Consider the following 17,371-nt stretch of genomic DNA (forward strand, 5'->3'; position numbering starts at 1 on the left):
ATAAAAAATGTGTTGCAGGGTTAGCTCACGTGTTACACCTTGGCCTCAGCCTGTGGAAAAAAAAAAAAAAAAGGACTTGAGGGTGAAATACTGAAAGCTGATCAAAAAATGGAGGAAATGTTCCAGGTCACATATCTTTGGATGTACTGCAAAGGCATTATGTGTTAATAAAAGCAAAAGAATAAAGTAAGAAAACAGTACCTAGTAATAATTGATACTCTATGTTGCAAGAGGTGTTTTAAATTTCCTGGTCATTGAAAATATGTTAAGAAATGCCCCTTTCTTTGTGTTTGAATAATATCAGCTCCCTTCTGACCTGTTGTGAAATGGATTGAGAATTTATACTGAACTTTACACATTCCTCATGAGGTGAATTGTAAAAATCTGGTTGGACACATATAATCTTCTTTAAAAATATTTATAGAACACAGCTCTTATGAAAATTAAACATGTTCCAGGTGTGTATGGTCCACTTTCTGGGCATAGTCAATTTGTTTTTGAAGTTGCAGATACACCTGTCCTTGCTAGTCAAGAGATGTTCTTCATGGGGGAGAGCTGCTGAAATGAAATTCCACCATATTTTGTTGTATTTATCCAAGAGAAAAACTGGTATGATTATAGTAAACGTTGGAATGAGTTGTAGGTAAGAGGTGCATCTGGCTGTGGAGAAGATATTAGCTCTTGTCTTCCTGAGCAACAACAACTTGTAATGCTTCAGCGCTCAGGATAAAGTGGTGGGTGCAATGCTATTATGCTTGTAGGTTAGTACAGGGAGCTTGGGATTTTGAGGTGACTTTGTTCCTCTCTAATAGAGAAAGTAGCACCACAGAACCTCAAGGTGTTTTCTTCTAGCCTTAGTCAAAACACTTATGGGAAGAGGTGCTAATGCCAGAAGTATAAAAGCTCTGAATCGGTGTCTCTGCAAAAAGATGGAGGTGACTGCAAAGTTCAGTTGTGGCAGAGGGGATGGCTTGCAAGCTGAAACAACCATATTTGCTGAGGTTCCCTTGTGTTTCAGTGCAGCTGCCCAAAAGGACAGGGCATGGCCAGACTGTTTTCAGGATCTTTTCCAGATGTGTGAAACAAGGCTTTAGAGGTGAAGGGGTATATGTCATTTTTTAGTTTTGCAGATTCAAGTATTTTTGTGGCTATGCTATAAACTATATGAAAAATAATCTATAAAAAAAAAAAAAAAAGAAAAGAAAAAAAGGCAGGGTTTTGGAAGAAATACCATGGAGAGAAGTGGTACTGAGACAAGAATGTGCACACATGGACAGAGATGCATGGATAATCTTTTAGCTGATTTCAATGTAATTTGAAGTTCCAGATGAGACTAAAGGGAAAGAGAAATGTTGCTCTGTCTTTCAGCTGAGATTTTGCAAGGCTGTGACACCTACATGCAATTTGTTACCACCTCTATTTGAGTACCGTCCTGCAGCTATGCCGTCTGCAATGTCCTCTGGAAGCTCCCTAAGTTTGAATCCCATAGTTTTCCTTCAACCATGAATATATTTTATAGATTTTTAAAGTCTTGCACAACTTTGTACAAAGGTGTTGCTGATAATTCTTCCATTTCCCCCCTAAAAAATAGCAGCACCAAAACAACTGAGAAATAATTTTTTTGTGTGTAGAGGATGGTGCTAAAAATAAATAATGGCCAGTCTTCGCGAGCGAAGATCCAGGGAAGGTCTTTCCACCTTCCAGCCTGCGCATTGGATTTTTTAGGTGAGACACAACAATTAGTATCTTTTCCCTACTTTTTCTTTCTGCTCACTGCTTTTCAGACAATGATGCAGTTCAGTTCACCACCATTTCACTACATTTTCAGCAACACCACAAAGGAGAGTAGCAGGAGGAGGTGTGAGGAAGCTGCTGCAAATCCTGCTGCAACCTAGTTTCTTCTAGGAAAATGCCAGTTTAAATATTTATCAATCTGCAGCTGAGGCATCATTTCTCAGCTACCTAAGCCAATTGTCACCTGGGCTGCCCCAGTGCCTACAGCCTCTCAGCTCTCATTTGCTGTGTTTATTGCTTCTTGATCCTTCCAAAAGCTCACCCAGCAAAATCAAGGCAATCTTTTGGAGATGGCTCAGGCTCCCAATTAATGAAATGAGGTGGTGGGGTACCGTGGCAACCCAAATTTGCATTAACCTGAGCAGCTGTGGAGAGTTGCCACTGGATTTGGCCTGACCATCCCAGAGCTACTTTCTTCCTCCTTCTGGTCTTAGCTCTGCCCCGTGGTAGGTCAGGGATAGCTACTCAGTCACTGCAGTTCAGGAGCCCAGCAGGACAAAAGCTGCTGTTTGTGGGCTTTCCTGTCTTTGCAAATTCATGATTTCTTCTGTCTCTTTCTGGCAACCCTGCAATTTCTCTTTTCAGAGGTACTGGGCTTTGGCTCCTCCTGCTGCATTTATCCTCTTTTAAAGTGAAGTGATACTCTGAGCAGATTGAATATTTCATTGCTCCCGAAAGTGCTGTCCTCTTCCCTGTCCTTCTTCATAATGGAAATAGTCAAAGTATTTTAATGTCTTACATTAGTGTTTATGCATAATTGGTGCTACACTTTAGTCACTTCTGACTTGTGAGCTAGCAAGGATGGGTTTCTTTCAGATTTGGGAAAACAGGAATAGCATAGCACCTACAGAGCACAGGAGTGCTTCAGCCTTTGAGCATGCCTAATGGGTGGTGAGTGGGTGCAAGTTGGATTTAGAAACCTTGTAGGTGTTAAGGAAAGGCTCCACTGAAGTCAATAGTAGTATTAAGTTGACAAGGTTGCAGAACTGGGACACTGGTTTTGTGTTACAAAAAGACTCCCAGCTGAAAAATAGTCAATATATGGTAAAAAGATTCTGAAATTAAAATTGACAAAATTATTGATAAAACATTTTGGATCTCTATTTCAGTGTTTTATTCAGAAGTGTTGACTTAATAAGTTACATCTATGTATGGAATAACTACAGACTCTTTGAGCTGCCCTGGGACTCGCCATGGACGTGGTATTTGACACTTCTGGGAGTGGACTTTGCATACTACTGCTTTCATCGCATAAGCCATGGTAAGATTGCAAGAGTTTTTCATGTTTTTAAATACAAAATACGTTAATTGCCTATTAATGAAATGAGGTACTTGTTTTTGTTTCTATACGTATTCTACTCTAAGCATATATAGCTGCTCTTCTTCTCAAAGGTTAGCAATGACACGCTTTTACTTTGAGCATGGAGAACAGTTTCCGCATTATACTCAATATACTAAACATGATTTTGTGAAAGGAAGGAGTATCATATTGAAAGTACCACAGCACTTCAGAAAGCACCACTTCACAGAAAGTGAAGTAACATTAAAAAGAATAGTAAGTACATAAAAATTAAAATAGAGAGCAGTAGAAAGCAAAGTGGCCAAAATAATGGAGCCCGTGTAAATCATGCCAGTTGTTTCTGTACATATATATGGTGAAGATGTAACAGTATTGATTCCTTTGTGTCTGTCTTGTTACATATTTCTGTTCTGTAGTGACAACATATTTTTGCTCTAGCCTTTTATACCCTATCTGAAAATGCAATAACACTTTCTGTCATTCCTAATTGTGGGCCTGACCAAAAGTCCATAGCAATGAAATAAGAATCTTCTTCATCTTTAAAAGACTCTGGACTGGGCTTCTCAAAGCAGAACGTCCACTGCTCTCAAAAGCTGTGAGATCTAGTAGTGATCTTTTATGTAATGTCCTTTCAGAAAGGGAAAATGCTTTGATGCCAATAGGTCAGCGGAATATATGGAAGTAGGTAAGAAAGGAGCCTGAGCTGCTGCTGCAAGGAGTGGGAGGGAGGAAGGGTCCCTCCCAGGTGGAGATGGCAGGCTAGCGTGAGAACAATGCAGGGTGGGTGTAGAGGGACAACAATGGTGGGGGGACGGGGTGGGAGGCGAGGAAGCAGGGGGAGCTGGAACAATGCACTGGGGGGGACATCACGGCCAGGAGGTGGGAGCCCCGCGTGGGTGTACGCAAGACTGGGAATCTGCTTGACAAACAATGACATTAACAGTGCTGGCAGGGCTACAGCCTCAGGCTGAGAACTGGACCAGAGCAAGAGGCTATTCCTGCATTTTAAAATAAAAATAATTGTCTTCGAGTGTTAGAAAATTCGCTAGCTTGGCTGTGGCTTCACTGGAGTCAGTGGTAAAATTCCCACTGGTGGAGAAGGGAACAGGGTCATCTCTGGGCTCCCTAAAGCAATTGGACACATTTCTGTTCCTGTAGCAACTTTATGCTTATTCATTTCTGTTTTTCTATCTTTTGAGGGGATTGCAGACTTTGAAATGAATCTTGATGGGTTTTAGAATTAAAGTACAAACCAATTCTATATGTCATGGAGTTGAGGAAACTGTAAGAAAATGCTGTTCTTCTCTTATGAAAGTCAGTGCTGAGCTGTTCTATAAAAATTTAACTCTTCTTTGGGTTACAGAAATATTGTTCACTGTTAGCTCTCTGTTACTCAGCAGGGAACAGATACAACACTGTAGAAAATCACTCTAAATGGAGATTTTAGTTTAACCAACACTTTTCTCTGATCAAACAATGATGAAATCTGTAGCACAGCAACACAGCTGTGAAAGTCAGCTGCACTGGAAGTTGCTGAGGAAATTTAAGTGTAGGAGATGGTTTTAAAAACTCCTGAAAAATACCTTGGCATGTTGAGAAGGACACTGGAAAAGCCTCTGGTACAAGCAGACAAAACACACCCTTGCACTAGGAAGTGACAGGGCCTGCTGATTCAGGCTTGGATCCTAGGGCAAAGTTAAAAATTAATAGCACATGTGTATCCCAGGAAATTCAAGCTGTGTGGGTTTATGTGCGGGGATGTAAATAATAGCACTAATTGTTTCAAACTGAAAACCTAAAATTCAGATACATTTTTTGGTTGTTTCTTTGTACTTGATGTAGTTTTGATACAAGGAATTATCATCATCATGTAGCTTTTCCTAGGTGCAAGAAATAATTTGGTAACTCAACCCCCTGACCTTTTTTACTACCTTATTTCATGTTGTCCATGCAATAATTGGATTTTTCATTCTACTATTTCACAAGTAGTCTGAATCATTATGGATTTTAAAGTTTCTTCTGTAGAAGAAACTCTACTATGCAATATCAAATTTTTACCCAGGATTTGGGGAGATATTTTTTCCTCTTCACTATATGCATGTAATAGTTATTATCATAAACTGAAGTTCTACAGCAACAAAAGAAAGTATTTTTAGGTGTGATCTCATTTTGCAAAGGATAGAGTTATTCTAAGTATGTACTTGTATTTTCCATTGTTTGCAGTAGCCACTAAAAGGTTAGAAAATAAAATGTTTCAGCACTTATTCCAGCATTCTTCTGTGTCTGATCCAAAAGCCATGGCAGTCAACGGGCTACTTAGCCACTGCTCTTTTTTTGTGGTGTTTAAATGAATTTATAAATCAATGTAACTTTTCCTTTTGTTTCAGTAAAAACACCCATTTTTAGGCTGTACTACTAAAAAAAGTAAGCTGTAAAATCACAGGTTTTATTTTAAACAGGGTTTGGTTTTTTTTTTTAGGGAAGGATATGTGTGGGTTTGAAGGATTTTTACCAGATATTTTAATCTAGCATATATGGATTACTCCTCAAGTTTCCTCTCCAGGTGCAGAGTCCTTGCAGAGTTATTCCTGCTAGTAAGGGGGAGTCGGTGGTCCCAGAGCAGTGCCGAGCCCCAGCCGTGGCGCAGCACACTCTTCCCCACGCCCTGGCCTCACAGATACTCCTGTTGCAGACAAATGACAACGGCAGTAAGGAATTTGGAGGCTCTGTAAACTAATTTGTTCAGCAGCCACACCTTTTAATCAGGGGAGGAAATCTAGAGAATTCCAGATCTGTGCAAAAACAAGGGAGACAGCATTGGTATGGAGCCCAGGTCCTGGCTGCGGGACAGTGGGGTATCTGGTAGTGGATTATAGTGTGGGGGGCTCTGCCAAGCCCAGGGACACCCCTGGCCAGAGCGGGTCCCTTGGAAGGGCTGTTGTCTCAACCCTGTGCTCCTGTGGGGAATAGTGAGGAGCTGTAAAATCTAGTCCTCTTAAAGGGAGTAGTTTATAATCTATGCTTCCTAAGGGATTGTGTCCTGAAGCACAGAGTGGGTTTGTATCAGCCAGGGGACCCTCCTCTTCTTTCAGGCCCTGGAAGAAGCTGTCCAAGTCTGGCAGCCAGCAGGTTTAGAGAGAGAGCCTGTCTCTTTTTAACAGCAGCTTCCAACACCTCTTCTTCTTTTGTTCTCCTTTACTGCTGGGGAATTTCCATTGCTTCAGCGTCCCTCCCCTTAGACAACCTGGGAGAAGTGAGTTTCCTTCAGCAGGGCCAACCTCCGCAGCAGCTGCATTGTTCTGCCTGGGCCCCGGTGGCCGGTGTCAGCCGCTCGCCCCATTGTCCGCTGGTGGCTTCCAGCCGCCCTGTGGGATACGTGACACGGTCCCTGTCAGCAACAGGCCGAGCCAATATGAACTGATGGCTTGACTTACTTCAGAGGTCATAAAATAGACCTCAGCTGATGAGTATATTCTCAGCAGATTCCCCAGCTGCTACATAAAATTTTGAGTTAATGATGTGTCTCTTAGTAATTCTGAGTTTATTTATGGTGGATGAGAAATGAGGCTTCTGCACCAGGTGTATTCTAGAGCAATAGAGTCCAAGCTTCTCAGATGCTCCCATCCCACAGGAGTGACCTTTTGGCCAAGGCCAGCTTCTGAAGGGGCAGAGGACAAAGAAATCTTGAAAACTCACTTCAGCATTGTCCTTGAAAAGACCATACCTCAGACCACGGCAAAAAGTCTCAACTGAGGATGTTGGGAATTTCTCTTTCTAAGATTTCCAGTAATTGGAAGTTATATGAACTTTCTTGTCCTGTCTTATAGATTTTTTTGTTTTAAAGGGTGTTTCTCTTAGCTATGACTTGCGTTGCTTCTGCCTCTTCTCCCAGTGAGCAGCTTTTGTTACAGTTTCTTCAGCAGCAGACCTGACTTCACAAGTTTCTGCCTGCTCTTTCCTACACCATGCTGCACTTCGCAGCCCACTCAGTCCTGAAAAAAATATCGTGCATGGAGACTCTGTGCATAAGATCACTGAAATAGTCCATGTTAAAAAAAACCAGGTTGAATTGCATTTCTTTCTTAACAATTCAACTCAGTATGGTAGTCATAGGTGTCAACTTGGCCATGGAGCAGGACATAAGCCAGACTTGCGTACGTCTATGGGATAAGCGTAGACTTGCGAGAGAGCAGACAGAATTTTCTGAGTCAGGAGTACACAGACAGGTAACTCATTACTTTGTGAGGAACCAGAGTGGAGAAATTGGAATGGGTGTCTCAAGATTCATGCCATTAAACTGACTGGAATGTGCAACAGTAAAACCCAGTCCTATTCTTTCTGATAATGTATTGTGTAATAATAATCCTAATGTGTTATCACTATGGACAGCACTGCAATACTGTGTTTACTGTTGCATGAGGAGATGAGTTTAAACTTGTCAGAGGAAAAGACAGCAGGGCTCAGAGTCTCTTCACCAGCTACATTTGCTGATCATTTTTGGAGGGTATATTGAAATCATATGATTGTACAATCTTTATTTATCTGACACATTCCTTCCTTTGAAGTGCTCTTTTAATCTGCATTTTATAATGTACTTGTCTGAACTTGGTATATTAGAATGGACTTGTTAAATTAACAATTGATAGTATATGGAAATAATTTTGGGTTTAAAGTGTTTCAGATTTATGGGAAATTCATTATAATAAGATGATGTCTGACTTTTTTTATTGGGAACATTGTCAGAGACACGCCTTTTTTATTTTTTTCAGGAAAATCTGTATTCCCCTACCAATACAGTAAATTGCAATGTTCTTTTACATGCCAAAGGGGTCCGGGGGAGAGATGTGGATAGTGGAGGGTCTTTTTAGGCTTGTTCTTGCTTGTGGGAAAATGTCATTGTTTACCTGACTAGAAATTCAGTACCATATTGATTATCCAGCATGAAATAAACTTAATATCACCCTAGTGAAAGATAGAAAATGTTGGGAACTGTCAAGTGACTAGATGAGGCTCTGCTCTTTTTCTTGTCACAGCTTGTGTTGATTGCAAGGGGAATTGATATCCAGTGATTAAGAGAAAACTCTTCTTGTGAATTTTACAGAAAACATTTTTTGCTATTCTGGCAGTTGTTTTTCTTATTTTTAAAACAGAGTTGGGAGAGCAGGATATTAAAATACTGCCTTTACTTGCCTTACAAAAATAGCAAAAGCAATAGCTGGTTGTCATATTTTCTGTTCCATCTTCTGATTGATTCTAGTCTAAAACCTGCAGACAACATAACATGAATTGAAAATAAATAGATAGTCTCATGTGATTATGACTCATTCCTTGCCTTCCAAGTTGACTGTAAATAAACTAGATGATTTGTTATTTCGATATGCTTGTTTTTATAACTGTGTCTTTTACTTTCCCCTTACTTTTTAGCAGTAAGAGGTGCTCCTTTACTATGTGTGTTTTCATTTTCTGAGTGGACACTGAATTTGTAGAAGACCAGAGTCAATCTTAGCAAACCAAGATGTTGCTATTCCTTCTCCTATTTAAATGTATATTTTGTTGAGAAAGTTCACCTGAAAACACCTCAGCTGTAATGAGGCTTCCTGATATGGAATGTCTAGGGTCCCATAAAATTATAGGAGACTGCTTGTATTGTTTTCAGTTTGTTATTGTTCATAATAAGTTCCTGTTGTTTGAAAGACTGATTTCTTGTATACTGGCAAGAATAATGTCCTGATATGAGGTGAGGTTGACTCATTTAGTCTGTTAATTTTATTGTGGCACATGCAGATAGCACAAACCCCTTCCTGTTTTATTTTAGATGGGGTGAGATAATAATTGACTTTCTGAAAACTATTCATAACCTGAAGAACTCAGAAGATGGAAATAAGAGGGAATCCCCTTGAGAGTTTTTACTTAATTTCTGACTATCCAAAAGAAGTTTCTGGGTGAATGGATTTGCTAAATATGTGAAATGTCAGAGGTAATTAAGAATGATGGTAATAACAAATCCACCAACAGGTTGGAGGTCAGACAGTGATTGGCCATGGATTTTTGGCTCTTTAGATGTGCTGTAGGATGTGCTCCTGAGTGGGAATACAATGTAGTGGAGGGTAGGACATGGCTCATTGCTATAGGTGAGGAATTAAACTGCATGGTCTGGGTTCAACACTGTACGCTTGTGTGACTCTTGTAGGCTTTCTGTAAATATCTGGTAATTGCTTTTCTTTCCCCAGGATTCTGGGAGAGACAGATCTCTGACTGTTATGAATTAGGCCTTGACACAAGCATAAGAGCAATATTTTTTTTTTTTTATATTTTTATGATGCCAAAGACAATGTATCTTTTAAATATCATGAAATACGTATTGATGAAAGCGTGAGCTGACACTATTGAGACACAACTTTTATGCCAAAATTCAGGTGGTAATTTCATCTCTTTTCAGCACTGTTTATCTTTTCTCAAGCTCCCACCATGAACCTGATCTGGCAAACTTCCCAGTACAAAATGAAAGAGAAACTATTCCTCCATTTTCATTGTTTGTCATCTTATGGTTGGAAAAATGGCAGCACAAGGTTAATACTCCTTTTAAGTATCACTTATTATCCTGCTATAAGGATTTACGTAATACATTGCCATTCTTGAGGCTCTCTACATAGACATGCATTAGTTAGAAGTACATATGGGTGTCTGGAGGTGGAATTTCATCTTTTTCCTACCTGCAGTGCTTGGATTTTTCCTGAGTACACAGATTAGGGAAAATGCTTGCACAAAAACAAGTTTGCAACCTGCTTATTTAGTAAAACATTAGAAAATATGATGAAGTAGAAGAAGAAAGTTTGTTATAAATTAGCATGGTTTGACCATTCAAAGAGTCAGCTGTCTTCACACATCTATAGCCTTGGCTAGTGCTGCCCTCTAGTCTGCACCTGCGTTTTAAACAGGGAAAAAAATAATCCCTTTCTAGTCTGAGTGGAGACAGGAGTATGAAAGCATCCAACTCACCATGCAGAGAAACAGTTAATTTGACATACTTTCCCAAGTGTACTGCTGAAAACCATTGAAATGGTTCTTAACACTTGTATTTTTAAAGATTTTTTTAATATATATAAATAATATTCTTTTGTAATAATTATATATAAATAAAATGTATAAATAATATATTATTTAATAATATATGTTCTATATTTATAGAACATAAAGTAAAATGTGAATTATTAAAGGTAGTGAGTGGAAGAGGAGAAAATAGTTCTTTTGCAATAGTTTGAAGATTTTATTTTTATGGAGTTTTACCTGAAACAAATTCTTTGAAATAGTTCTGGTTTACAATATTTGTCCTTTTAATGTTATAGAACCATCTTCAATCAGATGATTTAATACATTGGGACTGTATGTTTGCAAGTTCAACTACTCAAGGAAAGCAGTCCAGCTATGTCTGTCGTCCCTTTTTTTTTTTTTAGCTCTTGAATATGTATATTATCCTAGAAATTTGTATTTTGAGTAAGTGAAAAACCCACCTGAGAATGCTTCTTGCTTAATTAGAGAGAAACGTAAAAATGCTCACTAATATCTGTTTCCTGCAGAAGTTGCACAAAAATCACTTTATCTAGGCTAATTTTTAACACATTTTTCCAAAAACAACTGTAGTGACTTTGGAGATGCTACCTCACTTTGTGATACAGCAGCTTTGCACACTGTCTTGCTGGAGGGCTTTGTCTGGACTGGCAGGATGTTTGAAGAGGGGCAAGGTTCATTTTTATGTCACTTCCATCTTTTACCAATCTGTTGAAATCAGCAGATCAGCAATAAAAGGTACCAAATGCAACAACTGGTTTTAATCCACGATATGAAACTGTAATTGAAGGAACTAGATTTAGAGCAAAAGCACACACCATATAATTCATCAAACAGCAGCAGTGGTAACTATTTTTTGTCACTAAGTTTTAAAGTAGAAGCAGAGGCCTAGAGAAATAAAAGGCATTTTGTTGAAACAGATGGTCCACTGAGATCCTTGTGCTTTCTCTGTTACAAAAAGAAGTTGTTTTTCTCCTCCTGAGCTAGTAAAAATTTCCTGGTCATTATTGCTCTGTTTGTCAGAGTGTATAGTTTTAGCATGGAGAAAAAAAAAGAACAGAATGCTGTTGCTCTGCACCCTACTCCAAAGCAGCTCTTTAGCTGACACACACTGTGAAGACCTATGGTACTTTACCATTTCAGATAGCTCTTTTGAAATTTTTTTCTGTGCAGAATTTAGCTTTGGAGCCCTTTGACAGTCTACCTGCAGGGAAAGGTAAGGGGGTTGCTGTGGCATGTACATGATTGTGTGGCTGGGAGATGCGGAGTGGGGACACGGACCCAGCTCTCCTCCTGGGGGACATAAGCTACTCTGAAAGGCTTGGAGTCACACTTCTCTTCCTCAGCAGGACATTGCTAAAATATACCATTTCTGCAGTATTGGGACCAAGGACATATCAGAAATATCACAGAGTAGTTTGGTTTGGAAGGGACTTTTAAAGGTCATCTAATCTAACACCCCTGCAGGCAGGAACATCTTCAGCCTATATCAGGTTGCTTAGAGTCTCATCCAGCCTTGAATGTTTCCAAGGATGGGGCATCCACCACATCTCTGGGCAACCATTGTTTTACCAACCTTACTAAAAAACACCTCTTTCTTATATTTAAATTGACCTTACTTCAGTTTAAAATAATTCCCTCTTGTCCTATCAGTATAGGCCCTATCATTGCTGTTTTAATTTCTTCCATATTCTTTATGCAATTTTTTTCTGTAATTTAAATACAGTTTTCCAGTGTATATCCATGAATATGTATATTTTATGCATGCATATGTAGAAGTTTTTAAATTATATTTGTTATCAGGTTATGTGACTGAAATATTCAGAAGTAGCTGAAATCAAAAAAGGAAAGAAAAAAGCTTGTCCATTTCTAATTTGGTTTTACTGGCTGATGTGCACATCTTCTTGCAAAGAATATTGCATGCTTATTTTCAAATTTGAAAAGGTTTTTTTTTGTGGTTTTGTTTTTTTTTTTTTTTTGATAAGAGTGAGAGATTTAACGTAGAATAAAAGTTCATTCCACTACAACCCCCAAATAGCGAACCGTTCCTTTCAGGATATTACTCAGATTTTCAGAAGCTGGATGTCTGTAATAGTTTTCTTTGCTTGCTAAAATCTAGTGAGGCCATTACCATTTAAAATACTTCATTTTACATTTCAAGATGGGAAATTAATATTTAAAGTGTGTTTTTAGCAGACAAATCATTATTTTATCTGGACAATGTTCTTTGCATGTAAGTTTCCTTCAGTGCATCTTTATTGTCTTAATTAAAGTATTTAAACTGCCAAAATTGATTTCTAAGTGTAAGAAGGGCAATCTTTTCCACATTGCATTCTATCTAAATTGATAGCATGCTGGTGGAAGATGTAAATTAATAAAAATTACTAACCAGATTTTTTCTCTTTGTTTGTTTGTTTGTTTTTAATAGCTAAAATTATCAGTAAACCTTTTTTTGGTATAACTATTCTTTTTTTTACCACCAAAGATATTTGAGTAACCTACAGAATTTCTCAATAATCAGTGAATGTCAAATCTGAATAAATTCATCAACAGTAACTGTTTTAAAAATAAAATTAATTTTTAATCTAGATGAAGACATGCTCTAATATACTGTTGGAAGGAGATACCTACAATGTTCTTATATATAAAGCTGTATGAAAGGCAGATATCCTAAATAGGAGTTGCTCAGCTGTTTTATGGTCTTTTTAGTTGGATTATGTAAAGGATTAAGTTGGATTATGTACTTGGATTTGAGCACTAGATGTTGGCCTCTTGGCTGCTAATTTTTAGGGCTATATGGAAACAGAAAATTTCTCTTTGTTTCTGGGAAACAAAAATTGTGACTAATCAGATCATATTGGTATGTACGCATGAGGAAGTCCAAGGTTTTGTAGGGTCCGGGAGGAAGATTCTTGATTCTATCTAGCTATTAATTTTTCAGAAACTTTTACAAATGTTTTTCTGAAAAAACTGTGACCATGCTCAGTCCTGATGAGGACATTATGCAGACTGTCAGTAAAATGGCATGGGCATTGCTTCAGTGCAACTTGGACATGTGACCTTTTAAAACATGGGCAAGATTCTCCCTTGCTACTTTAAACTTTAAAATTAGAAGAATTCCTTTCTATTTAAGGAACATATATCATAAATATCAGTGTCATTCTAAGTATACCTTGCCATTTTAGTTCTGTAAGTTCAGGAGTGGCAAAGCTCTTGCTAAGTATAAAAAGGGAAGTGCAGACTCCCAGCCTGTAATAACACAATGGCATGTAACATGTTTTCACAAGGAATCATTTCAGAAATCAATGACATCATGTTTATGCCTTCCATCACCTGGAAACTGGCCTGTTAAATTGAGACAAAAAGGTGGGATTTTATTGACTGTACAGCACAGTGGTGTAAGGAAAGTATATACTTTAAATGTGCATCATATATTTTACATCCTTCTATGCTTTCTATTAATTTCTTTTAAACTTTCATCACTATTAATACATATGGAGGCTGAGATCCTAAAAAGTTTGTAGTTATAAAAATAAAATCTTATATTTTTTAAGACAAGGTAGCCTATACTTTGTTACAGAAATAAAAATAAAAGGTCTTCACCAAAAACTGTCTTTTAATTTAATGTACTTCTGACTGCAGAGTAAGGGAACTTTTCCGAGTTGTTTGTTGGCTAGACTTTAAGTGAGGCTGGAACAAGCAAACCTGTCAAAGCCAGTGCTCAAGTCTTTCCCCCATTTGCAGCTTTGCTGTTCTCCTCATATCTCTTCTCCACTCATTGAAATGTGATTTTTTTTTTATTATAAATGTTGTTTTGGTACTAAAACAAAAATATTTTTTGTTGATGTAAAGTTGAAAAATAAATATGAAAATATTATGGAGAAATGCAGTTAAGTATGTAAGCTTATTACATTTTAGCAGCTTCCCTTGGACCATATTGTTAAAATGAATCTGAGTCCTGAACACTTTGCAGCATTCCTATGGGACAAAGGACAGCATGCAAAGTGCCTGCAGTGCACATGGAAAGTAAGTTAATACTAAATGATAGAGTATTAAAAAGCCATAATTTTGCTCTTTTGTCTTTAATACTGGTATGATTTTTAAATTAACCTCTCTTGTAAAAGGACTTCAACTTCACCAAGCATAGTTAAGTGGGCATGAAGCATGGAGCTGGTTCAAAGAAATTACTGAGGAGAAGTGCATGCAACCTTTGTTTGAAGTTTATTATTTCTTGTCTAAAAAATATTGCTAAGGAATTTCAGATTAGATATCAGGGTAGAGATATGGAAAATTTAAAGTCAGCAGTAGCTTTAAGTTACTGACCAGGAAGAAAAATTAAACTCATAATTAGATAGATTAAGAAATGATTCACACTTTCCTTTGCTCTATATGTATCTTTGATAATAACAATTGAATCTTATTGAGTACTTTTTTAATAGCTAAACTGCAAAGTGCTTTGCAATGGGGATGAGTTTCATTATTCTCCTCTGTAAAATAGGAAAAGGACAGCACAGGCAGATGATAAGACTTTTCTAGTACAGTGGCAGAGCAAGGGACAAACTCAGGAATGAGTTCTGAAAGTGAATTTTTTTTTAAGTGAATAATGATACATTTCCTGTTTTGTGACTATCTGAAGTTTAATTGGCGTAAGTTTTACTATAAGTTGATTCACAAATTAGTCTGTGTTCTTGTGATTTGAGTAGTTGCTTCTGAAAGTATTTAATAAATATATATGCATGTATAGCCTGTTTAAAGATGTAGGATCTTTTGCAGGCATTGCAGATATGACTGTAATTAATTCAATTGCATATGTATGCTCCCTATGACTACAGAAGTACATATTCACAGAATAAAAAGCACAGTCAAAGGAATCCAGACTGCTTATTTTTGTACTTACTGATATCCCAGGGAAAAAGGTAAAAAGCAGTTTATAAAACCTGGACAAAAGAAGGATGTAACTTTTTTTTGTACTCCCTTGGGGTGAATCTCAGCTGAAATAACGGACAGTTTTTGGACTTACTGAAGGAAATGATGAGTGAAGATAAATATCCAGATGTTTGCTGGCCAGATGTGTAAGGTTACATTTCGGAAAGCATGAATACTCTACCTGTGTCTTCTTAAAAGGAAGTCGTAAATAGTAAACACGCTAGATTTTTATTTCTGTAGTTTGGGGGGAAAAGGCGGTTCAAAGTAAAACCTTGCTTTGCCTTCAGTCTAGTGTCTTAAGAACAGCTGCAGGTTGAACATGCAGATTTGCACAGCATGCAAGTGGGATTTTTTTAATGGCCATTATGTCTGCATGGCTAACTTAGCACCCTTTGTGCATTGTTTTTAGTTCAGGGGAGATGAAGCTTATGGAACTATCTTAATTTTCCAGCAGTAGGAAATAGGTGTGTCAAGTCGTTGAAAGTTTCCTATTTTTTGTTCCCATGTTTCAAACTGCTTATTTATGACAACAAAAAATTTAAACCTTGACTTTTTCCCCTCTTTCCCCCACCTACTCTGAATCTCTCCCTTCCCACCTAACATACATATCTGCTTCTTTTCAAATAAATAGTTGGAAGCGACTGCCTGCTTGTACAGCAGCACAGCTCATCTCAGCTTGTGGCTTGCTCTCAAACTTGGGAAGAGGAAAGAAAAGTCTTGTTAAAGTCAAGTAAATAACCTAGCTGCTAGGCAGTAGGAAAAATATTGGATTTGATTGTGTATTATTCCCATATGGGGGAGATATATTTAAAATTGCAAAGGAAGCCAACTCCCTTAAAACTTAAAGTGACAGATTTTCAAAAATTGGCAGCCAATTTTCACCTATAATTGTACTTAATGTGGAAGGGATTTTCCCCTACTGATGAGGGATAAGAGGGTCTTGCCACCATACTAGCAGTGGGGCAGAGGAGGCCCCTTCAAGCATAGATGTTGCTGGCCAGATCTTTCTCTCCTTCCTTGGGCTAAAGATCTCCCATGGCCTGCAGGGCCCTGGAGAGGCAGAGGAGGTCTGGAGCTTGCTCCAGTGCATGGGAGGTGATGAACTCATTTATTTGAACTCCCCACTCCTTTACGAGCTCCAAAACAAGCATGTCAAAACTGAAACTTTTTTTTTTTTTTTTTAAAGAACACAAAATACATGAAAAAAAACAAACTCAACTTCTAAATAGGATTATCTTTCTCCTGGGCAGGCAGTGTTGCAACATTTTGCAGCATGTTCTAGCCCTGCAAACTCCTTTTAATGGCATTGCCTGTAATTTTAAATGCAAAATGCCTTGAAAGGTTTTTTAGTGCTTATTTAGACTTTCTGCTAGTGTGAAGATTAGAAAATATAATAGCCATATAATTACAGAAGTCCATTCTTTTTCTCCTTAGAAAAAATAAAGAGCTTTCAGAAATCCTTGTCTCAAAGACAAGTCTGTCAACACCAAATTTCTTTAATGATTCTGCTTATTTCTTCTCAGTCATGTATGAGGAAAAAATAGGCTCTGGAGCATGACCTAATGATGGCCACTGCAAGGATGCAGAAATTGCTTGTCTCAATTGCCATGTAATGCCCAAAACATTGCTTGGAAGTGTCATGTGCTCAGAACAAGGAAAGATGTTAATAAGTGCAAAGAAAGTGTGAAAATATCACCAGATGCAATACTTACTGTCATGAGTCTTTGCATATAGAGAGGGAAGGAGAGCCATTCAGAAGAGAGAATAGGAGCAATGGAGAGTGACCATGAAGAAAAAATGACTATATAAGTCAAGAGAGAACAAAACACTAGTCTCTGGGAAAAAAACCTTCAGGTAAAGGCTGAGTAACCAATTTTTTTTTTTTTTTTTTTTTTTTTTTGTGGTATTGGTTTTAGAATAATTCTGACATTATTTCCCTTGGTTTTGGTTTTTGTGCCTATAGGACACATTTTTCTTTTTTTTTCTTTTTTCCTGCTTCTTGAAGGAACAAAATAATTTTTATAATAGTGGAAAGGGTCTAAACTACAGTAGTTGAAGCACTAGGAGAAATTTTAGATATCACAGAAATAACTACAGAAGGAGAGAGCTGGGACAGGCTAAGTGGGGTACATCCAGATAGGAAAATGCTATGGGTCTGTTCATCTAAGTGGGATATGGAAGCATTGCTGGATGTGGGGGAGAGCATGGGGAGGGTTGGATGGAGCAGGGGAATGTGGCAGAAAGCAGTAGGCATTGGGATGGTGTGGAGGAGTATACTCAGAC

General features: G+C 37.9%; 1 protein-coding gene across 3 annotated transcripts in view; it reads left to right on the forward strand.

Moving 5' to 3' along the window:
- AGMO (alkylglycerol monooxygenase) overlaps positions 1–17,371 on the forward strand; it is a 184,338-nt gene that overhangs the window by 17,150 nt on the left and 149,817 nt on the right. For all 3 annotated transcript variants that reach the window (XR_007630955.1, XM_050332749.1, XM_050332758.1), the window contains exon 3: positions 2,904–3,055. Coding sequence is in view for 2 of the 3 variants with exons in the window: in XM_050332749.1 (XP_050188706.1) it covers positions 2,904–3,055 (152 nt within the window). In the remaining variant the exon portion in view is untranslated. The remainder of the gene's footprint in view (positions 1–2,903; positions 3,056–17,371) is intronic.

This window comes from Myiozetetes cayanensis, unplaced genomic scaffold, assembly GCF_022539395.1.
Source record: "Myiozetetes cayanensis isolate MyiCay16 unplaced genomic scaffold, myiCay2020 scf1, whole genome shotgun sequence".
Taxonomy (NCBI): Eukaryota; Metazoa; Chordata; class Aves; order Passeriformes; family Tyrannidae; genus Myiozetetes; species Myiozetetes cayanensis.